Here is a 25,431-nt window from a genome sequence, read left to right on the forward strand (position 1 = left end):
ATTTTGGAGATTTTGGGTGGAATTTCAGGGATTTTGGGTGGAATTTTTGGGATTTTTTGATATTTTGGAACATTTTGGATATTTTTTGGCACAGACCTGGACCAGCAGCTGGATCTCCTGGAAGATTTCCTGCTGGGAGGCCCCAGGGGGGAAGACTCTGTCGAAGCTGAAGTCGTAGCGCAGCTCCGCGCGCCGCTCCCGCCCCACCTGAGACTTTGGGGCAAAAAAACACAATTTGGGGAAAAAAAATAAAATAACAGGAATTGTGACACAAAACAGGGCTGGGAAAAGGAGATTTTGGGGGGATTTGGGGAGGAAATTTTTTTTTTTTTTAATATTTTGGGGGTAAAACAGCGATTTTCCAGCCAAAAAAATAAATTAAAATTTAAAAAATCACTTTTTTCAAGAGGGAAAAGTCAGGTTTGGGAGGAAAACACCAATTTTAGGAGGGAAAAGTGGAAATTTTGGGAAATCAGGGGTTTGTGAAAGAATTGAGGAATTGTTTTTGAGAGAGGAAAAAAAGGGTATTTTGGGAAATGGGGATTTTTGAGGGAATCAAGGGAGTTTTTGAGGGGAAAATGTGATTTTTGAAGGAAAAAGGGGATTTTTGAGGGGAAAAAGGGGATTTTTGAGGGTGAAAAACAGGAATTTTTGAGGATTCAGGGATTTTTGAAGATGGAAAAAAGGGATTTTTGGGGAAGGAGGGATTTTTGAGGGAAAAATGCCAGTTTTTAGAGAATTAAGGAAGTTTTTGAGAGGTGAAAAAAGGGATTTTTGAGGAAAAAAAAGCCATTTTTGAGGGGAAAAAGGCCATTTTTGAGAGGGGAAATCAGGGATTTTTGGGACATCAGAGATTTTTGAGGATGAAAAGCAGGAATCTTTGGGAAATCAGGGATTTTTGAGCGTGGCAAACAAGGATTTTTGTGGAATCAGGGATTTTTGAGGGACAAAAGCCATTTTTGAGGCAATTAAAGCCATTTTTGAAGAGAAAAAAATGCCAATTTTGAGGATGGAAAAGAGGGATATTTTGGGAATCAGGGATTTTTGAGGCTGGACACCCTGGATGTTTTAGGAATCAGGGATTTTTAGGAGTCTGGGATTTTGGAGAATCAGGGATTTTTGGGAATCAGGGATTTCTGAGGCTGAACACACTGGATATTTTAGGAATCAGGGATTTTAGGAGCAGGGATATTTCAGGAATCAATCAGGAATTTTGTTAGCAGGGATATTCAGGAATCAGGGATATTTGGGAATCAGGGATTTTTAGGAATCAGGGATTTTTGGGAGCAGGAATATTCAGGAATCAGGGATTTTTAGGAATCAGGAATATTTCAGGAATCAGGGAGTTTGGAATCAGGGATATTTCAGGAATCAGGGATATTCAGGAATCAGAGATTTTAGGAATCAGGGATTTTTGGGAGCAGGGATATTTCAGGAATCAGGGATTTGGGAGCAGGGATTTTAGGAATCAGGGATATTTCAGGAATCAGAGATTTTAGGAATCAGGGATTTCAGGAATCAAGGATTTTTAGGGAATCAGAGATATTTCAGGAATCAGAGATATTCAGGAATCAGGGATATTTAAGAATCAAGGATTTTAGGAATCAGGGATATTTAGGAATCAGGGATTTTTAGGGAATCAGGAATATTTCAGGAATGAGGGATATTTTGGATCACTGACATCACCAGGCTGGGTGAGCACCAGGTTCCTGGGCAGGGATATTTCAGGAATCAGGGATTTAGGAATCAGGGATATTTGGGGCAGGAATATTCAGGAATCAGGGATTTTAGGAATCAAGGATATTTGGGAGCAGGGATTTTTAGGAATCAGGAATATTTCAGGAATCAGGGAGTTTGGAATCAGGGATATTTCAGGAATCAGGGATATTCAGGAATCAGATTTTAGGAATCAGGGATTTTTGGGAGCAGGGATATTTCAGGAATCAGGGATTTGGGAGCAGGGATATTTTGGGAATCAGGGATATTTCAGGAATCAGGGAGTTTGGAATCAGAGATATTCAGGAATCAGAGATATTTCAGGAATCAGGGATATTTAAGAATCAAGGATTTTAGGAATCAGGGATATTTAGGAATCAGGGATTTTTAGGGAATCAGGAATATTTCAGGAATGAGGGATATTTTGGATCACTGACATCACCAGGCTGGGTGAGCACCAGGCTCCTGGGCAGGGATATTTCAGGAATCAGGGATTTAGGAATCAGGGATATTTGGGGCAGGAATATTCAGGAATCAGGGATTTTAGGAATCAAGGATATTTGGGAGCGGGGATTTTTAGGAATCAGGAATATTTCAGGAATCAGGGAGTTTGGAATCAGGGATATTCAGGAATCAGAGATTTTAGGAATCAGGGATTTTTGGGAGCAGGGATATTTCAGGAATCAGGGATTTTAGAAATCAGGGATATTCAGGAATCAGAGATTTTAGGAATCAGGGATTTCAGGAATCAAGGATTTTTAGGGAATCAGAGATATTGCAGGAATCAGAGATATTTCAGGAAGCAGAGATATTCAGGAATCAGGGATATTTAAGAATCAGGGATTTTAGGAATCAGGGATTTTTAGGGAATCAGGAATATTTCAGGAATGAGGGATATTTTGGATCACTGACATCACCAGGCTGGGTGAGCACCAGGTTCCTGGGCAGGGATATTTCAGGAATCAGGGATTTAGGAATCAGGGATATTTGGGGCAGGAATATTCAGGAATCAGGGATTTTAGGAATCAAGGATATTTGGGAGCAGGGATTTTTAGGAATCAGGAATATTTCAGGAATCAGGGAGTTTGGAATCAGGGATATGCAGGAATCAGAGATTTTAGGAATCAGGGATTTTTGGGAGCAGGGATATTTCAGCAATCAGGGATATTTGGGAGCAGGGATTTTCAGGAATCAGGGATATTTCAGGAACCAAGGATTTGAGAATCAGGGATATTTCAGGAATCAGGGATTTGGGAAGCAGGAATATTTCAGGAATCAATCAGGGATGTTTTTAGCAGGGATATTCAGGAATCAAGGATATTTGGGATCACTGACATCACCAGGCCGGGTGAGCACCAGGCTCCGCGGTTCCTGCGCAGGGATATTTCAGGAATCAGGGATATTTCAGGAATCAGGGATATTTTAGGAATCAGGGATTTCAGGAATCAGGGATTTGGAAATCAGGAATATTCAGGAATCAGGAATATTCTGGATCACTGACATCATCAGGCCGTGTCAGCACCAGGCTCCGCGGTTCCTGCGCAGGGATATTTCAGGAATCAGGGATATTTGGGGCAGGGATTTTTAGGGAATCAATCAGGGATATTTGGGATCACTGACATCATCAGGCCGTGTCAGCACCAGGCTCTGTGGCTCCTGCGCAGGGATATTTCAGGAATCAGGGATATTTGGGGCAGGGATATTTCAGGAATCAGAGATATTTCAGGAATCAGGGATATTTCAGGAATCAATCAGGGATATTTTGGGTGCAGGGATATTTTAGGAATCGGGGATATTTTGGGATCACTGACATCATCAGGCCGGGTGAGCACCAGGCTCCGCGGTTCCTGCGCAGGGAAGTGCAGGTGGGGCAGCCCCCGCTGGCGCTCGCGCTCCTCGGGCAGCAGCGGCCGCACGCGGCAGAACACCCGGATGTTACCCTGCGATAGAAATAAAATATAAAATAAAATAAATAAAATTAAATAAAGTTAAATTAAACTAAATTAAATTAAGTTAAATAATGGGGTTGGGACGTGGAACACACGGATGTTACCCTGGGATAAAAATAATAAAATAAAATAAAATAAATTAAATTAAGCTAAATTAAATTAGATTAAATTAAATTAAAATAAAATGAAATAATGGGGTTGGGACATGGAACACGCGGATGTTACCCTGGGATAAAAATAATAAAATAAAATAAAATAAAATAAAATAAAATAAAATAAAATAAAATAAATTAAATTAAATTACATTCAATTACATTAAATTAAATTAAATTAAATAATGGGATTGGGATGTGGAACACCAGATGATCTCCTGGGATGAGAAATAAAATAAAATAAAATAAAATAAAATAAAATAAAATAAAATAAAATAAAATAAAATAAAATAAAATAAAATACAAAATTAAATAAAAAACAAGATAATGGGGTTGGGATGTGGAACACAGGGATGTTACCCTGGGAATGCAATAAAATAAATAAAATAAAATGAAATAAAATAAAATAAAATAAAATAAAATAAGCTCAAATAAAAGAAAATAAAATAAACTCAAATAAAATAAAATAAAATAAAGTTAAATTAAATTAAATTAAATTAAAATAAAATGAAATAATGGGGTTGGGACATGGAACACGCGGATGTTCCCCTGGGAATGGAATAAAATAAATAAATAAAATAAAATAAAATAAAATAAAATAAAATAAAATTAAATTAAATAATGGGGTTGGGACGTGGAACACGCGGATGTTCCCCTGGGAATAAATAAAATAAAGTAAAATAAAATAAAATAAAATAAAATAAAATAAAATTAAATTAAATTAAATTAAATTAAATTAAATTAAATTAAAATGACATGAAATAATGGGGTTGGGATGTGAAACACAGGGATGTTCCCCTGGAATGAGAAATAAAATAAAATAAAATAAAATAAAATAAAATAAAATAAAATAAAATAATGGGATTGGGACATGGAACACACGGATGTTACCCTGGGATGGAATAAAACAAATAGAATAAAATAAAATAAAATAAAATAAAATTAAAAAATAAAATAAAATAAATTTAAATTAAATTAAATTAAAATAAATTAAATCATGTGGTTGGGACATGGAACACCCGGATCTTACCCTGGAATAAAAATAAAAATAATAAAATAAAATAAATCAAAATTAAGTTAAATGAAATGAAATGAAATGAAATTAAAATAAAATAAATAATGGGGTTGGGACATGGAACACGCGGATGTTCCCCTGGGAATGGAATAAAATAAATAAATAAAATAAAATAAAATAAAATAAAATAAAATAAAATAAAATAATGGGATTGGGATATGGAACATTCCTCTGGAAATAAAATAAAATAATGGGATTGGGATGTGGAACACTGCCCTGGGAAAGGAAAAAATGGGGTTAGGATGTGGAACATACAGATGTTCCACTGGGAAAGGAAAAAAAATGGGATTGGGATGTGGAACACCCTAAAAATGGGATTCATCCATCAGGGTCTCCTCAGGAGCTCTGACACAGAACACTTGAATATTTCCCTAAAAAAACCCCCAAAAATTTGGATTCACCCCTCAGGGGCAGTCCTGGAGTCTCCCCTCACACAGAACACTCAGACATTTCCCTGAAAAAACCAAAAAAAGGGGATTCATCCCTCAGGGACAGTCCTGGGGTCTCCTCCCCCTCAGGAACTGGGGGTCTCCCCTCATGAAGAACACACAGATTTTTTCCTGAAAAATCCCCACAAAAATGAGATTCATCCATCAGGGGTCTCCTCCCTCAGGAGTTTTGACACAGAACACAAGGATGTTTCCCAGAAAAAAAAACAAAAAATGGGATTCAACCCTCAGGGGCAGTCCTGGGGTCCCTTCCACCTCAGGAACTGGGAGTTTCCCCTCATAAAGAACACACATATTTTTTCCTGAAAAGGCCCCACAAAATTTGGGATTCACCCCTCAGGGACAGTCCTGGAGTCTCCCCTCACACAGAACACCCAGATATTTTCCTGAAAAAAACCCAAAAAATGGTATTCAGCCTTGGGGGCCAGTCCTGGGGCCTCTTCCCCCTCAGGAACTGGGGGTCTCCCCTCAGACAGAACACTTGGATACTTCCCTAAAAAAATCCCAAAAAAGGGGATTCACCCCTCAGGGGCAGTCCTGGATTCTCCCCTCACACAGAACACTCAGCCATTCCCCAAAAACCCCCCAAGAAGGGGGTCCGGGCCTACCCTGAGCTCCTGGATGTCGTTGTGCAGGCGGCGCCGCTCCATCTCCAGCAGGTGGATGCGCTCCTCGTGCTCGGCCAGCAGCGCCCGCTGCGACGCCTCCAGCTCCCGCAGCGCCGCCAGCTGCTCCAGCTGCTGCTGCAGCTGCTGCTGCGCCTGCTGCAGCCGGGCCTGCGCCACAAATGCAGAGCAGAAATGCAAAATTTAGGGAGATTTTAAGAAATGGAGCGGCAGGAATGCAGCGAGCCCTCAGGGCCCCGCCCGCTCCCTCACGGCTCCCTCACTCCCCTCACAGCCTCCTGCCATTTTTGGGCTGCATTTCCCCCTCACACCTTCCCGCCATTTTTGGGATGGATTTCCCCCTCACAGTCTCCCTCCATTTTTGGGGTGGATTTCCCCCTCACAGCTTCCCACCCTTTTTGGGGTGGATTTCCCCCTCATGTTCCCGCCATTTTTGGGCTGCATTTCCCCCTCACAACTTCCTGCCATTTTTGAGGCAGATTTCCCCCTCACGGCCTCCCGCCATTTTTGGGGTGCATTTCCCCTCACATCTTCCCTCCATTTTTGGGATGGATTTCCCCCTCAATTTTTCACCCTTTTTGGATTGGATTTCCCCCTCAGATCTTCCCGACATTTTTGGGCTGCATTTCCCCCTCACAGTTTCCCTCTATTTTTGGGATGGATTTACCCCTCACAGCCTCCCGTCATTTTTGGGCTGCATTTCCCCCTCATGTTCCCTCCATTTTTGGGGTGGGTTTCCCCCTCATTATTTCACCCTTTTTAGGGTGGATTTCCCCCTCAGATCTTCCCGCCATTTTTGGAGTGGATTTCTCCCTCACAGCCTCCTGTCATTTTTGGTGTGGATTTTCCCCTCATCTTCCTGCCCTTTTTGAGGTGGATTTCCCCCTTATATTCCCTCAATTTTTGGAGTGGATTTCACCCTCATGTTCCCTCCATTTTTGGATTGGATTTCCCGCTCACAGTCTCCCTCCATTTTAGGGCTGCATTTCCCCCTCACAGCTTCCTGCCATTTTTGGGTTGGATTTCCCCCTCATGTTCCCACCATTTTTGGATTGGACTTCTCCCTCACGGCCTCCCGCCCTTTTTGGGCTGCATTTCTCCCTCATGTTCCCTCCATTTCTGGGCTGCATTTTCCCCTCATTTTTTCACCCTTTTTGGGGTGGATTTCCCCATCAGATCTTCCCGCCATTTTTGGATTGGATTTCCCCTCACAACCTCCCGCCATTTTTGGATTGGATTTCCCCTCACAACCTCCCGCCATTTTTGGATTGGATTTCCCCTCACAACCTCCCGCCATTTTTGGGGTGGATTTTCCCCTCACATTCCCCACCATTTTTGGGTTGCATTTCCCCCTCACATCCTCCCGCCATTTTTTGCCCCCCAACGGATCCCAAACCAGAGAACACCAAAACAGCTCCAAACTCCCATTTCCTCAGGGATCTCCGAACTCACCTCAGTGTTCTCCAGCTGCTCCAGCACGGCCTGTGCCTGGCCCCGGGCCTGGTCGCGCTCCTGCCGCCGCTGCTCCTCCTCAGCCTGCAGCCGCAGTTTCTCGGCCTGCAGCGCCTGCACCAGGCCCTGGCTCTGCTGCAGCTCCGCGCGGAACCGCGACACCTCCGACTCCAGGGAGCTGAGGGATGGAAAATCCCCTCAGAACGGGGGGTCTTGGGGAGGGTGAGGGGGTCCTGAGGGGATTTGGGGGGCTCTGGGGAGATTTGGGGGGTTTGCAGGAGGGTTCTGAGGGAGGTCCGAGGTAATTAATGGAAATTTGGGGGGTTTTCAGAAGGGTTCTGAGGGAATTTTGGTGATCTTGAGGGGTTTTGGGGTAATTCATGGAAATTTGGGAGGTTTCAGGAGGGTTCTGAGGTAATTTGGAGGATCTTGAGGGGTTTTGGGGTAATTCATGAAAATTGAGGGGTTTTCAGAAGGGTTCTGAGGGAATTTTGGTGATCTTGAGGGTTTTTGGGGTAATTCATGGAAATTTGGGGGGTTTTCAGGAGGGTTCTGAGGGAATTTGGGGGATCTTGAGGGGTTTTGGGGTAATTCATGAAAATTTGGGGGGTTTGCAGGAGGTTTCTGAGGGAATTTTGGGGGATTTTGAGCAGGTTTGGGGTAATTCATGGAAATTTGGGGGGTTTTCAGGAGGTTTCTGAGGGAATTTTGGGGCTCTCAAGCAGCTTTTGGAGTAATCCAGGGAAATTTCAGGGAATTTTGGGGACTGTGAGGAGGTTTGGAGTGATTCAGGGAAAATTCAGGAGTTTTCTGAATGGTTCAGGGAATTTTTGGGGGATTTAAGGACCTTGAAAGCTTTTAGAGAAGCTTTCAGAGGATGCTGAGAGGAAAACTCACATTCTGAGGGATTTTAAGGATTGAGGAATTTTTTTAGAAAGGTTTTAAGGCAGATCAGGGCAGATCTTTGAGGTTTTTGGTGGATTTTGGTTTTTTTTACCCCACTGAGGCTGAGGCTGCTTTCTCAGCATCCCTGCTCCCTCCACAGGAGGACTGAGAGGCATTTGGGGCACTTTAAAGTGGATTTTAACTGGACTTGGGGCAGTTTTTCAGGATTTTGGGGCATTTAATGGAATTTGGGGGCAGTTTTTCATGATTTTGGTAATTTTTGATGGATTTGGAACAGTTTTAAGTGGATTTTAAGTGGATTTTGGGGCAGTTTTTCAGGATTCTGGGGCACTTTGGATGCATCTTGGATAACTGTGATGGATTATGTGACTCTGGATGAATTTTGGGGCAGTTTTGATGGATTTTGGTAATTTTTGATGGATTTGGAGCAGTTTTAAGGGAATTTTAAGCGGATTTTGGGGCACTTTGGATGGATTTTGGGTAATTTTGATGGATTATGTAGCACTTTGAATGAATTTTGGGGCAGTTTATCAGGATTTTGGGGCAGTTTGGATGGCTTTGGGGTAATTTTGATGGATTATGTGACACTGAATGAATTTTGGGGCAGTTGTTCAGGATTCTGGGAAATTTTGATGGATTTTGGGACAGTTTGGATGAATTTTGGGGCAGTTTTGATGGATTTTGGGGCATTGAATGGAATTTTGGGACAGTTTTTCATGATTTTGGTGATTTTTGATGGATTTGGAGCAGTTTTAAGTGGATTTTTGGGCAATTTTTCATTATTCTGGGGCACTCTGAATGAATTTTGGGTAATTTTGATGGATTATGTGACACTTGGGATGGATTTTGGGGCAGTTTTGATGAATTTAGGATCATTTTTGATGGATTTTTGATAATTTTTGATGGATTTGGAGAAGTTTTTCATTATTTTGGTAATTTTTGATGGATTTTGAGTCATTTCTGATGGATTTTGGGGCTGTTTTTCATTATTTTGGGGTATTTAATGGAATTTTGGGATGATTTTTCATGAGTTTGTTAGTTTTTGATGGATTTGGAGCAGTTTTAAGTGGATTTTGGGGCTGTTTTTCAGAATTTTGGGGCAGTTTTTCAGGATTTTGGGTAATTTTGATGGACTATGTGACACTCTGGATGAATTTTGGGGCAGTTTGGATGGATTTTTGATCATTTTTGATGGATGTTGGGGCAGTTTGGATGGATTTTGGCAATTTTTGATGGATTTTGGATCATTTTTGATGGACTTTGGGGCAGTTTTTAATGATTTTGGTAATTTTTGATTGATTTGGAGCAGTTTTAAGTGGATTTTAAGTGGATTTTGGGGCAGTTTTTCAGGATTTTGAGGGACTTTGGATGGATTTTGGGCAATTTTGATGGATTATGTGACACTTTGAATGAATTTTGGGGCAGTTTATCAGGATTTTGGGACAGTTTGGATGAATTTTGGGGCAGTTTTGATGGATGTAGGGGCAGTTTTTGAGGGACTTTGAGGCATTTAATGGAATTTTGGGGCAGATTTTCAGGATTTTGGGTAATTTTGATGGATTTGGGATCATTTTTGATGGATTTTGGGGCAGTTTTTCACGATTTTGGGGCATTTAATGGAATTTTTGGACAGCTTTTCATGATTTTGGTAATTTTCTTTGGGTTTGGAGCAGTTTTAAGTGGATTTTGGGCAGATTTTCACGATTTTGGATCGTTTTTGATGGATTTTGGGGAAGTTTTTCAGGATTTTGACACTTTTCTCACCCAACCCTGGTGCTGAGGGTGCTCTCCCTGCTCTCCCTCTCCCCCAGCTCCCTCTGCAGTTGGATTTTGATATATTTTGGGGCAGTTTTTCAGGATTTTGGATGGATTTTGATTGATTTTTGATGGATTTGGATGGATTTGGATGGATTTTGACACATTTCTCACCCAATCCTGGTGTTCAGGCTGCTCTCCCTCTCTCCCAGCTCCCTCTGCAGTTGGATTTTGATTGATTTTGGACGGATTTGGATGGATTTTGGATGGATTTTGATTGATTTTGGATGGATTTTAGATGGATTTGGATGGATTTTGACCCTTTTCTCACCCAATCCTGGTGTTGAGGCTGCTCTCCCTGCTCTCCCTCTCGCCCAGCTCCCTCTGCAGCTGCTCCAGCCTGTCTCTCAGCTCTCTGTTGCCGCTCTCCAGGTCCCTTTTCTCCGTGTCCAGCTGCTGCAGCCTCCCCTGGGCCTCCCCCAGCGCCTCCCGCAGCTCCCCCAGCTGCCCCCGCAGGTCCCAGGGCGGCCGCTTGGGGGGGCCCTTCCCGGCTGCCGGGGCCGTGGTGCGCGTGGCAGAGCCTGGGGACACAAACAGGGGCTTGGGGACAGCAGCAGGGGGGGTGGGGACAGCAGCAGGGGCTTGGGGACAGCACGAGGGGGAGTGGGGACATTGGGAGGGGCTTGGGGACAGCAGGAGGGGCTTGGGGACAGCAACAGGGGGAGAGTGGGGACAGCAGGAGGGGCTTGGGGATAGCAGCAGGGGGAGTGGGGACAGTGGTAGAGCCTGGGGGACACAGGGGGGGATGTCAGGAGGGGCTTGGGGATATCATGGGGGACATCAGAAGGGACATCAGGAGGGGCTTAGGGATGACAGCAGGAGCTTGGGGACAGCAGCAGGAGCTTGGGGACATCGGGGAGTGGGGACAGCAGGAGGGGCTTGAGGATGTCAGGAGGGGCTTGGGGACAGCATCAGGAACATCAGGAGGGGCTTGGGGACAGCAGCAAGGGGAGTGGGGACATCATGGGGGACATCAGCAGGGGGAGTGGGGAGAGCAGGAAGGGCTTGGGGACAGTGGCAGAGCCTGGGGACACAGTGGGGATGTCAGGAGGGGCTTGGGGACAGCAGGGGGGGAGTGGGGACAGCAGGAGGGGCTTGGGGACATCGGGAAGGGGCTTGGGGACATCATGGCGGAGGTCAGGAGGGGCTTGGGGACAGTGGCAGAGCCTGGGGACACAGGGGGGTGTCAGGAGGAGCTTGGGGACAGCAGCAGGGGCTTGGGGACATCATGGGGGATGTCAGGAGGGGTTTGGGGATGTCAGCAGGGGGACAGCAAGAGGGGCTTGGGGACATCGGGAAGGGGTTTGAGGACATCAGGGGGGACATCAGGAGGGGCTTGGGGATGTCAGGAGGGGCTTGAGGACATTGGGAGAGGTGTAGGGACATCAGGAGAGGGCTTGGGGACATGGGAGATGGATTTGGGGACAGGGAAGGGGGTGTTTGGGGACACTGGGGGGGTCCTGGGGACACTGGGGGGGGTCTCAGGTCTCACCTGTCCGAGGAGCAGCCGCCACTGTCGCTGCCTTTCGGGGGACATCTGGGGGGACAGGGGACATTTGGGGACATGGGGGACATTGGGGGGGGCACAGGGGACATTGGAGGGACATTGGGGGGGCTCTGAACCCCAGGACACACTGATCCCCCCCCAAACCTCCCTTTAAAATCCCCCAAATGTCCCCAAATCCCCTGAAACTGCCCCAAAATCATCTTCAAATCCCCTTTAACTGCCCCAGACCCCCTTTAAAAACCCCAAATTTCCTTCAAATCCCCCCAAATTTCCTTCAAATCCCCCCCAAATTCCCTTTAACCCCCCCAAACTCCACCCCCAGCCCCCACTGACGCCCCAAACCCCTCACCCAGCTCCCCAAACGCTGCTCTAGAATCCCCAAAAACCTCTTTGCACCCCCAAAATCTCATTTCACCCCGCTAAACACCCCCAAATCTCCTCCCAATGACCCCAATGCCCTCGGGAACCTCCCCCAAAACCCCTCTAGCATCCCTAAAACTCTTTAAACACCCCTAAAACCCCTTTAACCTCCCCAAACGCCCCCTTCTCGCCCCTTTTCTCCCCCGTACCGTTCTTCCCCGCCGCCGCCGCCGGCCCCAGAGTCCTGAGCGGGGCCCTGAGCGGGGCCTTGGGCGCGGCCTTGGCGCCTCCGGGCCCGAGACCGGTCCGAGATCGTTTCTGTGAGGGGACAAACGGCGTCAGGCGGCTGCGGCAGAGCGGGGGAAACCCGCCCGGGGAGAGCTCCGCACCTGCTGGGGAGGCCCCGCCGCCGGGCCCTCGGGGCCGGGGCACGACGGGGGCCGCTTCTCGTGGGCCCGAGCCACCGGCAGCCGCGAGAGACCCGAGCGCGGCCCCGGGAGAGCAGCGGGACCGGCCTGAGGCACCGCCGCCATCTTGTCCCGCGCACCTTCAAACCGCCGCGCGCCCATTGGGCTCCGCGCCTCAGCCAATGGCGGGGCGAGTTGGGATGGGTGGTCCCGCCCCCATGGGATTGACCAATAGAAAGGCGGGGCGGGCAGAGGGCAGCCAATGGGAGCGCGGGGCGGGGTCACGTGGAGAGGGGGTTCGCCCGCCAAGGGGTAACGGCTGCGGAGGGGGCGGGGCTTGCGTGATGGGCGGGGTCACGTGGGGCAGCGGCGTGGTTGGGTTGTTTGGGTGGGAGGGGGCGTGGCCTCAGCGCAGGCCCCGCCCACAGCGCAGGCCCGCCCAAAATAGCCCAAAAACTGCCCAAAATAGCCCAATATCTATACAAAATATCCCAAAACCCGCCCAAAATAGCCCCAAATCCGCCCAAAATATCCCGAAATAGCCCAAAATCTGGACAAAATATCCCAAAATCGGCCAAAAATATCCCAAAATCTGCCCAAAATAGCCCAAAAACATCCTCGAATCCGCCCAATATATCCCAAAATAGCCCAAAATCTATCCAAAATAGCCCAAAATAGCCCAAAAAAGCCCAAAATAGCCCAAAATGCGCCCAAAATATCCCCAAATCGGTCAAAAATATCCCAAAATCCACCCAAAATGTCCCCAAATCTGCCCAATACTCCCAAAATCTGCCCAAAATGTCCCCGAATCTGACAAAAATATCCCAAAATCCTCCCAAAATATCCCAAAATCGACCAAAATATCCCAAAATCCACCCAAAATATCCCAAAATGCGCCCAAAATATCCCAAATTCCGCCCAAAATATCCCAAAATAGCCAAAATATCCCAAAACAGCCCAAAATATCCTGAAATCTGCCGAAAATATCCCAAATTCCACCCCAAATATCCCAAAATCGGCCAAAAATATCCCAAAATCCACCCAAAATATCCAAAAACGCGCCAAAAATATCCCCAAATCGGCCAAAATATCCCCAAAACCCCAAAATTATCACCTCTAGCTTCCCCCAAAATCCCCAAATTATCTTCCACAGCTTCTTCCAGATCACCCCAAATCCCCAAATCTTCCGTAAATCTCCCCAAAACCCCAAAATCTGCCCCCAAATCACCCAAAACCCCAAAATTATCACCCAAAACTTCCCCCAAATCACCCCAAATCCCAAAAACTTCCCCCAAATCACCCAAAACCCCAAAATCTTACCCAAATTTCCCAAACCCCAAAATCTTCCCCCCCAAACCCCCAAAACCTTCCCTCAAATCACCGAAAATCCTTTGAGTTTCCCCAAAATCACCCAAAATCCCACAAATTTCCCCCTAAAACCCCACAAATCCCCCCCAAATCCCCCCAGGCTGAGGGGCGTGGCAGTGTGGGCGTGGTCTTACCGCGTATGGGCGTGGCCTCGCTGTCTGTGGGGGTGGCTTTAAGCTGGATGGGCGTGGCCTCTTCTGCCGCTGGTGCTTTAAGGGTTAAGTGGGCGTGGCCACGGCAATGACCAATCAGCATCGCGCGAGGGCGTGTGGGCGTGGTCTTTGGTTTGTGGGCGTGGCCTGGGAACAGTGTGGGCGTGGCCTGGGAGCAGTGCAGCGTGGTGCGTGCTTCGTGGGCATGGCCTCAGTGCGATGGGCGTGGTCTGGCTATTTATGGGCGTGGTCTGTGCTGTGTGGGCATTGTTTCAATGTTATGGGCGTGGCCTGTGCGCCGTGGGCGTGATCTATACCTTGTGGGCGTGGTTCGTGCTGCGTGGGCGTGGTCTGAGTATTGTGAGTTCGTTTTGTGCACAGTGGGCGTGGTCTCCGCACTGTGAGCGTGGCCTGTGCGCTGTGGGCACGGTTAGTGCACAGTGGGCGTGGCCTGGGTACAGTGAGTGCGTTTACTGCACAGTGGGCGTGGTCTCCGCGCTGTGGGCGTGGCCCCACCCTCTGCCGCAGCCGCTGCGGGCTCGCTAAGGAGGCGTGGCCTCCCCTTTATGGGCGTGGCCTCCCCTTAGTGGGCGTGGCCCGGTCCCATCCGCGGTGCGGGGGGCGGGAAAAGGGGGTGGGGGGGGCGGATTTTGGGGGCGTTTTTGGGGTCTCCGCGCCCGCCCCGCCCCCTCGCAGCCCCCGCCGCCTCCTCGGGGGTCCCCGGGGGGGTCCCCGGGGGGGGTCCCCGGTTCCGCCGTCCCTCGGTGCCCCCCCCCGGCCCCCCCCGCGCCGCCGTTGCTGCGTCACGGCCCCGCCGCCGCCGCCGCCCGCAGCGGCCGCTCGGGGTCGGGGCTGGGGGGGACCGAGACCCCCCCGGGACGGGCAGGAGACCCTCGGGACCGGCGTGAGACCCCCCCCCATCCCCTCCGCGGGACACCCCCAAAAAAATAGGGAAACCTCTTAAAAATAGGGGAAAAAAACCAAATATTGGGATAGGGAGCCCCCCCTAAAATAGGGATACCCCCAAAAATTGGGATAAGGCAATGGGAAAGGGAGAACCCCTAAAATAGGGAAATCCCAAAAAATAGGGACCCCCCCATGGGTAAGGGACACCCCCCAAAAAATAGGGGAACCTCCTGAAAATTGAGAAAAAACCCCCAAAAATTGGGGTAAGGCAATGGGAAAGGGGGAACCCCTAAAGTAGGGAACTCTCAAAAATTGAGATAACCCAGATGGGAAAGGGGCACCCCCAAAAAATAGGGATAACCCCAACGGGAAAGGGAGCCCCCAAAAATAGGGAAATCCCAAAAAATAGGGACCCCCCCCATGGGTAAGGGGCACCCCCAAAAAATATGGGACCCCCATGGCAAGGGAATCCCCCCCTAAAATAGGGACACTCCCCAAAAATAGGGAAACCCCCTAAAAAATGGGGATAACCCTGCTGGAGCTGCCCCCCAAAAAATAGGGGACCCCCCCACGGGCAAGGGACCCCCCCCAAAAACTGGGGCCCCCAAAATGGGACCCCCCAAACTGGGGCCCCCAAACTGGGAACCCCAAACTGGGAACCCCAAACTGGGACCCTTTCCCAAACTGGGAACCCCAAACTGGGACCCTCTAAACTGGGAACCCCCAAACTGGGAACCCCAAACTGGGACACCCCAAACTGGGAACCCCAAACTGGGATCCCCAAACTGGGATCCCCAAACTGGGACCCCTCCCCAAACTGGAACCTCCAAACTGGGAACGCTCAAACTGGGAACCCCCAAACTGGGATCCTAAACTGGGACCTTTCCTCAAACTGGGAATCTCAAACTGGGACCACCCCCCAAACTGGGAACCCCCAAACTGGGACCCCTCCCCAAACTGGTAACACCCAAACCGGGAACCCCCAAACTGGGACCCCCCAAACTGAGAACCCCAAACTGGGATCCCCAAACTGGGAACCTCAAACTGGGACCTTTCCTCAAACCGGGACCCCCAAACTGGGAACCCCCAAACTGGGACCCCTCCCCCATCCCCCCCCATTTTTGGGTTCTCCTGACGGTGTCCCCGCAGCCCCCGGGCTGTGATGGCGGCCGTGGGGGAGGGGTCTCCCCCCCAGAGCCCCCCGAAGCCCCCCCAGATCGGGGAGGGTCAGGACGTGCTGGCGCGCTGGACGGACGGGCTGCTCTACCTGGGCGTCGTCAAGAAGGTGGGACCCCAAAAACGGCCGAAAACGGGTCTGGGACACCCCAAAAAACGGTCCCAAACCTGCCCCAAAAACGGGGCTGGGACACCTTAAAAACGGGACTGGGATGCCCTAAAAACGGGGCTGGGACACCCAAAAAACGGGGCTGGGATACCCCAAAAACGGGGCTGGGATACCCCAAAAACCTCCATAAAAACCTCCCCAAAACCGGACCTGGGACACCCCAAAAACGGCCTCAAACCTACCCCAAAAACGGGGCTGGGACACCTTAAAAACGGGACTGGGATACCCTAAAAACGGGGCTGGGACATCCCAAAAACGGCCCCAAACCTGCCCCAAAAACGAGACTGGGACACCCCAAAAACGGGACTGGGACACCCCAAAAACGGCCCCAAAAACGGGGCTGGAACACCCCAAAAACGGCCCCAAAAACGGGACTGGGACACCCCAAAAACGGGGCTGGGACACCCCAAAAACGGCCCCAAAAACGGGGCTGGAACACCCCAAAAACGGCCCCAAAAACGGGACTGGGACACCCCAAAAACGGGGCTGGGACACCCTAAAAACGGGACTGGGACACCCCAAAAACGACCCCAAAACGGGGCTGGGACACCCCAGAAATGGCCCCAAAAACGGCCCCAAAAATGGCCAAAAAACGGGACTGGGACACCCCAAAAACGGCCCCAAAAACGGGACTGGGGCACCCCAAAAACGACCCCAAAAACGGGACTGGGACACCCCAAAAAGGGCCCTAAAAACGGGACTGGAACACCCCAAAAACGACCCCAAAAACAGAACTGGGACACCCCAAAAACGAGACTGGGACGCCCCAAAAACAGCCAAAAAACGGGCCTGGGACATCCCAAAAACGGGGCTGGGAAACGCCAAAAACGGGCACCAAAAATTCCCCCAAATTCCCAAATTTCCCCTAAATTCCCCCCAAAATCCTTCCCCAAATTCCCCTAAATCCCAAATCCTCCCCAAAATCCTCCCAAACCCTCCCAAAAAATCCCCTGAAATCCCCAAAAATCCCCCCCAAAATCCCAAATTCCCCCCAAACCAGCCCGAAAATTCCCCCCAAAATCCCAAATTCCCCCCAAATCCCCCCAAAATTCCCCCCAAAATCCCAAATCCCTCCCCAATATCAACTCTAAAATTCCCTCAAAATCCCAAATTTCCCCCCAAAATCCCAATTTTCCCCCAAAATCCCCCCAAATTCCCCCAAAATTCCCACAAAAATCCCAAAATCCCTCCTCAAATCCCCCCAAAAAATCCCAAATTTCTCCCAAATCCCCCCCAAAATCCCCCAAAATCCCTAAATCCCCCCCAAAATTCTCCCAATCCCTCGCCAAAATCTCCCCCAAAAATCCCAAATCCCCCCCCCAAAATCCCAAAATCCCAAATTCCCCCCCAAATTTTCCCCAAAATCCCAAATCCCAAATCCCAAATCCCTTTCCCAGGTGGACGCTCCCCGCCGGGGCTGCCTGATCCAGTTCGAGGACAATTCCCAATTCTTCGTTCTGTGGAAGGACATCAGCCCGGGTAATTAATGATTAATTAGTGATTAATTAGTGATTTGTGAGTGATTAATGAGTGATTAATTAATGGTTAATCAGTGATTAATTATTGAATAATTAGCGAGTAATAATTAATAATTAATTAGCAGCTGCCCCCGGGGACGAGCTGCAGTGCTGTGTCTGTGCCGGGTGATTAGTGATTAATTAGTGATTATTAGTGATTAATTAGTGATTAATCTGTGATTATTAGTGATTAATTAGTGATTAATGAGCGGTAATTAATGGTTAATTAACGGCAGGACCCGGGGACGAGCTGCAGTGCTGTGTGTGCACCGGGTGTTTAATGATTAATTAGTGATTAATGAGTGATTCGTTAGTGATAAATCAGTGATTAATTAATGATTAATTAGTGATTTATTAGTGATTAATTAATGATTAATTAGTGATTATTAATTTATAATTAATGATTAATTAGCAGCAGGTCCCGGGATGAGCAGCAGTGCTGTGTGTGCGCCGGGTGATTAATGGTTAAATAGTGATTAATTAGTGATTAATCAGTGATTAGGAGTGGTAATTGATGATTAATTAATTAGTAATTAATCATTAATTAGCGGCCGACTCCGAGGACGAGGTGCAGTGCTGTGTGTGCACCGGGTGATTAATGACTAATTAGTGATTAATTAATGATTATTAGTGATTAATTAATGATTAATTAGCTGCCGCCCTCGGGGGCAAGCAGCAGTACTGTGTCTGTGCGGGGTGATTAATGATTAATTAGTGATTAATTCGCGATTAATTAGTGATTAATTAGTGATTAATCAGAGATTAATTAGTGATTAATGATTATTAATTAATTATTAATTAGTGGCAGACCCCTGGGACAAACAGCAGTGGTTTGTGTGCGCCGGGTGATTAATCATTAATTAGTGATTAATTAGTGATTATTTAGTGATTGATTAGTGATTAATGAATGATTAATCAGTGATTAATGAGCAGTAATTCATGATTAATTAATAATTAATTACCTGCCTGCCCCGGTTATGAGCAGCAGTGCTGTGTCTTTGCCGGGTGATTAATGATTAACTAGTGATTAATTAGTGATTGATTAGTGATTAATTAGTGATTAATTAGTCACTAATGAGGGATGAATTAGTGATTAATTAGTCATTGATTCGCTATTAATTAGTGATTAATGATTAATTAGTGATTAATTAACGGTTAATTAGCTGCCGGGCCCGAGGACGAACAGCAGTGCTGTGTCTCTGCTGGGTGATTAGTGATTAATTAGTGATTAATTAGTGATTAATTAGTCATTACTGAGGGGTTAATTAGTGATTGATTAGTCATTAAATAGTTATTAAATAGTGATTCATTAGTGATTAATTAATAATTAATTAATAAATAATTAGCTACCGCCACCGGGGATGAACAGCAGTGCTCCGTGTGCGCTGGATGATTAATGATTAACTAGTGATGAATTACTGATGAATTAGTGATGAATTAGTGATTAACTAATTATTTATTAATTATTTATTAATTAACAATTAATGATTAATTAGCGACTGCCCCCAGGGACGAACTGCAGTGCTGTGTGTGCGCCAGGTGATTAATGAAAATTAGTGATTAATGAGTGAATAATGAGCGGTAATTAATGGTTAATTAATTATTAATTCGCTCTTAATTAGTTATTAATTAGTGATTAAGAAGTAATTAATTGTTTATTAATGATTAATGATTAATTAATAATTACTTAGCTGCCGACCCCGGAGATGAGCAGCAGTGCTGTGTCTGTGTCGGGTGATTAATGATTAATTAGTGATTATTAGTGATTGATTAGTGATTGATAAGTGATTGATAAGTGATTGATTAGTGATTAATGAGCGATTAATCAGTAATTAATTAGTGATTAATTAGAGATTAATTAATGATTAATTAGCGGCCACCTCCGGGGATAAGCAGCAGTGCTGTGTCTGTGCCGGGTGATTAATGATTAATTAGTGATTAAATAGTGATTAATGAGCGGTGATTTATTATTAATTAACTATTAATTATTAATTAATTAGCTGCCGCCCCAGGGGACGAACTGCAGTGCTGTGTGTGCGCCGGGTCATTAATGATTAATTAGTGATTAATCAGTGATTATTAGTGATTAATTAGTGATTAATTAATTATTTATAATTATTTATTAATTATTAATTATTAATTAATTAGCGGCCGCCCCCGGGGACGAGCTGCAGTGCTGTGTCTGTGCCGGGGATTCCCGGAACGAGGAAAATTCGCTCGTGAGATGCGGGAAATGCGGCCACGGTGAGAGGGGAAATGGGGGAAAAATTGGGAAAAAATGGGAAAAAATGGGGAAAAAATGGGAAATGGGGAAAATGGGGGGAGAAATGTGAGGGGAAATGGAGAAAAATGGGAAAAAATGGGACGGAAATGGGAGGGAAATGGGGAAAAAATAAAAAAGGAAAAAGTGGGGAAATGAAAAAAATGGGAGAAATGGGGGAAAATGAGGAAAAATGGGAAGGGGAAATTGGGAATAATGGGGGGGAATTTGGAATAATGGGGAAAATGGGGGAAAAATGGGGGGAAAATTGGAAATAATGGGGAAAATGGGGAAAAAATGGGGAAAAATGGGAAAAAATGGGGGAAAATTGGAAAAAATGGGGTTGAAATTGGGAAAAATGGGGGGGAAATGGGAGGAAAAATGGGGAAAATGGAGGGAAAATGGAAAAAAAACCAGAAAAAAAGGTGGAAAATGGGGGAAAAAACGTGAAATTGGGCAAAAAAAATTACAAAAAATTGGGAAAAGAGGGGGAAGGGCTGGGAAAGGCTCAGAGGGGTCCTAAATTCTCAGAGAATTGTGGAAAATTCTGGAATTCTCCATTTGCCAGCGTACCACCAGCGCTGCCACGTGCCCCCCGCGCCCGCCGGCGCCGCGCCCTGGAGCTGCCGCCGCTGCGTCTTCGCCGTGGCCACCAAGGTCAGCCTGGGACCCCAAAAAAATCCTAAAAAATCCTAAAAAATCCTAAAAATCACAAAATCCACAAAATCCCAGATGGGAGTCCCCAGATCCCCACTCTAGGGTTTGAAATTCAATTTTTAGGCACCAAAATTCCCATTTTTCACCTCAAAATTCCATTTTTTTTACATCTCAAAATTCCGGTTTTTGCATCTCAAAATTCCGTTTTTTTTGCATCTCAAAATTCACATTTTTCACCTCAAAATTCCCATTTTTAATCTCAAAATTCCAATTTTTCACTTCAAAAATCCGATTTTTCTTCTCAGACTTCCCATTTTTCACTTCAAAATTCCCATTTTTCACCTCAAAATTCCCATCTTTCGTCTCAAAACTCCCATTTTTCATCTCAGAATTCCCATTTTTCACCTCAAAATTCTCTTTTTTTGCCTCAAATTTCTCAAGTTTTGGCTCAAAATTCCCATTTTTGGGGTGGAAATCCCAATTTTTGGGATCCAATCCAAATTTTTGGGATCCAATCCCATTTTTTTGGGTGGAAATCCCATTTTTGGGATCCAAATTCCAGATTTCGGGGTGAAAATCCCATTTTTTTCGGATCCAATCCCAATTTTTGGGATCCAGTCCCATTTTTTGGGATCCTAACCCCCAAATTTTGGGGTGAAAATCCCAAATTTTGGGATGAAAATCCCAATTTTTGGAGTGGAAATCCCATTTTTTGGGGTGGAAATCCCAATTTTTGGGATGAAAATCCCAATTTTTGGTGTGGAAATCCCATTTTTTGGGGTGGAAATCCCAATTTTTGGGATCCAATCCCAATTTTTGGGATGAAAATCCCAATTTTTGGGGTGGAAATCAATTCCTTTATATCCAATCCCATTTTTTGGGATTCCAACTGCAAATTCTGGGATCCAGAATCCAATTTTTGGGGTGAAAATCCCATTTTTTGGGATTCAATCTCCAGCCATGCCCCAGATGAAATCCTCTTGTCTGGAATTCCCAATTCCCATTTTTATTTTTATTTTTTATTTTTATTTTTATTTTTATTTTTATTTTTATTTTTATTTTTATTTTTATTTTTATTTTTATTTTTATTTTTATTTTTATTTTTATTTTTATTTTTTTTATTTTATTTTTTTAAATTTTATTTATTCCCAGTGGGGCAGGGCTCGGGCCATGCTTAGGTTGGAATTCCCGATGTATGGAATTCCCAATTCCCATTTTTATTTTTATTTTTTTTTTAAATTTTCATTCCTATTTTTATGTTTATTTTTAATTATTTATCTATCTATCTATTTATTTATTTATTTAATTCTATTTCATTTTAATATTTATTTTATTTATTCCCAGCAGGATGGGGCTCAGGCCATGCTCTGGATTAAATCCCAGTGTCTGGAATTCCCAATTCCCATTTTTATTTTCTTTATTCTTTTTTTTTTTTTAATATTTATAATTATTTTTAATTTTATTTTAATTTTATTTTTATGTTTTTTATTTTTATTTTTATTTTTATTTTATTTATCCCAAGCAGGGCAGGGTCCGGGCCATGCTCCGGATGAAATCCCAGTTTTTAATTCCCAATTCCCATATTTATTTATATTTATATTTATATTTATATTTATATTTATATTTATATTTATATTTATATTTATATTTATATTTATATTTGTATTTATATTTATATTTATAGTTTTAGTTTTAGTTTTATTTGTTTTATTTTTATTTTTTATTCCCATTTTAAATTTTATTTTTATTTGATTTATTCCTGGTGGGGCAGGGCTCGGGCCATGCTCCAGATGGAATTCCTGGTTCTTAATTACCAATTCCTATTTTTATTTTATTTTTATTTTTATTTTTATTTTTATTTTTATTTTTATTTTTATTTTTATTTTTATTTTTATTTTTATTTTTATTTTTATTTTTATTTTTATTTTTATTTTTATTTTTATTTTTATTTTATTTCTCCCCAGCGGGGCGGGGCTCAGGCCATGCTCGGGATGGGATCCCTGTGTCTGGAATTCCCAATTCCCATTTTTATTTTTATTTTTTTAAAATTTTCATTCCTAATTTTATTTTTATTTGTATTTATGTATGTATGTATGTATTTATTTATTTATTTATTTATTTAATTTCATTTAATTTTAATATTTATTTTATTTATTCCCAGCAGGGTGAGGCTCAGGCCGTGCTCTGGATGAAATCCCAGTGTCTGGAATTCCCAATTCCCATTTTTATTTTATTTTTTATTTTTTGGTTTTTTTTATTTCCATTTTAAATTTTATTTTTATTTGATTTATTCCTGGTGGGGCAGGGCTCGGGCCATGCTCTGGATGAAATCCCAGTTTTTAATTCCCAATTCTCATTTTTACTTTTACATTTATATTTATATTTATATTTATATTTATATTTATATTTATATTTATATTTATATTTATATTTATATTTATATTTATATTTATATTTATATTTATATTTATATTTATATTTATATTTTGTTCTTTCAGAGGGGTGGGGCTCTGCGTCGTGGCCCCCGCGCCATGCTCCGGATGAAATCCCAGTGTTTAATTCCCAATTCCCATTGATATTTATATTTATATTTATATTTATTTTTATTTTTATTTTTATTTTTATTTTTATTTTTATTTTTATTTTTATTTTTATTTTTATTTTTATTTTTATTTTTTCCCAGTGGGGTGGAGCTCTCCGTCGCGGTCCCCACGCCCGCGCCATTCTCCGGATGAAATCCCAGTGTTTGAATCCCAATTCCCATATTTATACTTATATTTATATTTATATTTATATTTATATTTATATTTATATTTATATTTATATTTATATTTATATTTATTTTTATTTTTATTTTTATTTTTATTTTCATTTTTATTTTCATTTTTATTTCACAGAGGGGTGGAGCTCTCCGTCGCGGTCCCCACGCCCGCGCCATGCTCCGGATGAAATCCCAGTGTTTAATTCCCAATTCCCATTGATATTTATATTTATATTTATAATTATTTATATTTATATTTATATTTATATTTATAATTATTTATATTTATATTTATATTTATATTTATATTTATATTTATGTTTATGTTTATATTTTTTCAGAGGGGTGGAGCTCTCAGTCGCGGCCCCCACGCCCGCGCCATGCTCCAGATGAAATCCCAGTGTTGAATTCCCAATTCCCATTGATATTTATATTTATAATTATTTATATTTATATTTATTTATATTTATATTTATATTTATATTTATTTTATTTCTCAGAAGGGAGGTGCTCTCCGTCGCGGCCCCCACGCCCGCGCCATGCTCCGGATGAAATCCCAGTGTTTAATTCCCAATTCCCATTTTTATTTATATTTATAATTATTTATATTTGTATTTATATTTATTTTTTCAGATGGGTGGAGCTCTCCGTCGCGGCCCCCACGCCCGGGCCATGCTCCGGATGAAATCCCAGTGTTTAATTCCCAATTCCCATTGATATTTATAACTATTTATATTTATATTTATAATTATTTATATTTATATTTATATTTATATTTATATTTATTTTTTCAGAAGGGTGGAGCTCTCCGTCGCGGCCCCCACGCCCGCGCCATGCTCCGGATGAAATCCGTGCTCCCGTACGCGCTGGGGGCTCTGGATTGGGACCCCGCTCACCTGCACAACCTGCAGAGCTGCTACTGCTACTGTGGGGGGCCTGGACAGTGAGTGACATGGAATTCCCAAAAATCACTGAATTACAGAAAAAATCACAGAATTCCCAAAAAAATCCCGGCCAAAATAACCCAAAAATAATCCAAAATAACCCAAAATAACCCCCAAAACGACCCAAAAACGGCCCAAAAATCCCAAATCTGCCCCAAATTCCGACCCCTGCACAACCTCAAGTGTTATTTTGGTTCTGGGTGATGAGGATCCCAAAATTCCTGAAATAAAAAAAAAAAATCCTTGGAATTCCCAAAAAAATCCCAGAATTCCCAAAAAAACCTGGAATTCCCAAAAAATAATTCCAAAAAATTCCCCAAAAATTCTGAAAAAATTTTTTAAAATCCAGAAAAATTCCCCCCCAAAATCCCCCAAAATTCCCAAAAAATCCCCTCAAAAATCCAAAAAATTCCCCCAAATTTCCCAAAATTTCTGAAATAAATCCCAAAAAATCCCCCAAAATCCTCAAAAAAATCCCCCCAAAATACCCAAAAATTCACCCCAAATCACCCCAAAAATCCAAAAAAAAATCCAAAAAAAAATCCCCCCAAAAAAAAAAAAAAATTCTCCAAAAATTCCCAAAAAATCCCAAATCTTCCCCAAAAAAATCCCGGCCAAAATAACCCCAAAATAGCACAAAATAACCCAAAAATCCCAAATTTGCCCCAAATTCCTGCCCCGAACAATCCCTGTCCCCAACCCTGCTGCAGGACACTGAGGATCCCGAAATTCCCAAAAAAATCCCGGAATTCCCAAAAAAACAATTCCAAAAAATTCCCCAAAAAATCTCCTTAAAACCGCCAAAAATTCCCCCAAAATTCTGAAAAATATTCCCAAAATATTTCAGAAAAATTCCAAAAAACTCCCAAAAATCCCCCCCAAAAATCCCCGCAACAGTTCCCAAAAAATCCCCCCAAATTAAAAAAAAAATTCCCCAAAATCCCAAACAAATTTTAAAAAATCCCCAAAAATTCCAAAAAAATTTCCCAAAAATTCCTAAGAATTCCCCAAATATCCCCAAAAATTCCCAAAAATCCCCCAATATTAAAAAAAATTCCTTAAAAATTCCCCAAAAAATCTCAAAAAATTCCTAAGAATTCCCCCAAA

At 43.9% G+C, this 25,431-nt stretch overlaps 2 protein-coding genes across 2 annotated transcripts in view; one reads left to right on the plus strand and one right to left on the minus strand.

Annotated features, from left to right (window-relative positions):
* The window catches only part of KIFC1 (kinesin family member C1), a gene marked incomplete at its 5' end in the record, with an annotated part of 30,573 nt that extends 16,573 nt beyond the window's left edge, over window positions 1-14,000 (minus strand). The window contains 8 exons of the mRNA XM_033084098.1: window positions 97-213; window positions 3,528-3,656; window positions 5,950-6,117; window positions 7,420-7,597; window positions 10,412-10,661; window positions 11,633-11,677; window positions 12,217-12,325; window positions 13,917-14,000. Of these exons, the coding sequence (XP_032939989.1) occupies window positions 97-213; window positions 3,528-3,656; window positions 5,950-6,117; window positions 7,420-7,597; window positions 10,412-10,661; window positions 11,633-11,677; window positions 12,217-12,325; window positions 13,917-14,000 (1,080 nt within the window). The remainder of the gene's footprint in view (window positions 1-96; window positions 214-3,527; window positions 3,657-5,949; window positions 6,118-7,419; window positions 7,598-10,411; window positions 10,662-11,632; window positions 11,678-12,216; window positions 12,326-13,916) is intronic.
* Window positions 14,001-14,757: 757 nt separating this feature from the next.
* PHF1 (PHD finger protein 1) overlaps window positions 14,758-25,431 on the plus strand; it is a 29,214-nt gene continuing 18,540 nt past the window's right edge. Inside the window, exons 1-6 of the mRNA XM_033084099.1 lie at window positions 14,758-14,838; window positions 15,990-16,125; window positions 17,583-17,664; window positions 19,851-19,946; window positions 20,531-20,619; window positions 24,175-24,323. Of these exons, the coding sequence (XP_032939990.1) occupies window positions 16,003-16,125; window positions 17,583-17,664; window positions 19,851-19,946; window positions 20,531-20,619; window positions 24,175-24,323 (539 nt within the window). The 5' untranslated portion in view covers window positions 14,758-14,838; window positions 15,990-16,002. The remainder of the gene's footprint in view (window positions 14,839-15,989; window positions 16,126-17,582; window positions 17,665-19,850; window positions 19,947-20,530; window positions 20,620-24,174; window positions 24,324-25,431) is intronic.

Source organism: Catharus ustulatus, chromosome 36 (genome assembly GCF_009819885.2).
Source record: "Catharus ustulatus isolate bCatUst1 chromosome 36, bCatUst1.pri.v2, whole genome shotgun sequence".
NCBI lineage: Eukaryota > Metazoa > Chordata > Aves > Passeriformes > Turdidae > Catharus > Catharus ustulatus.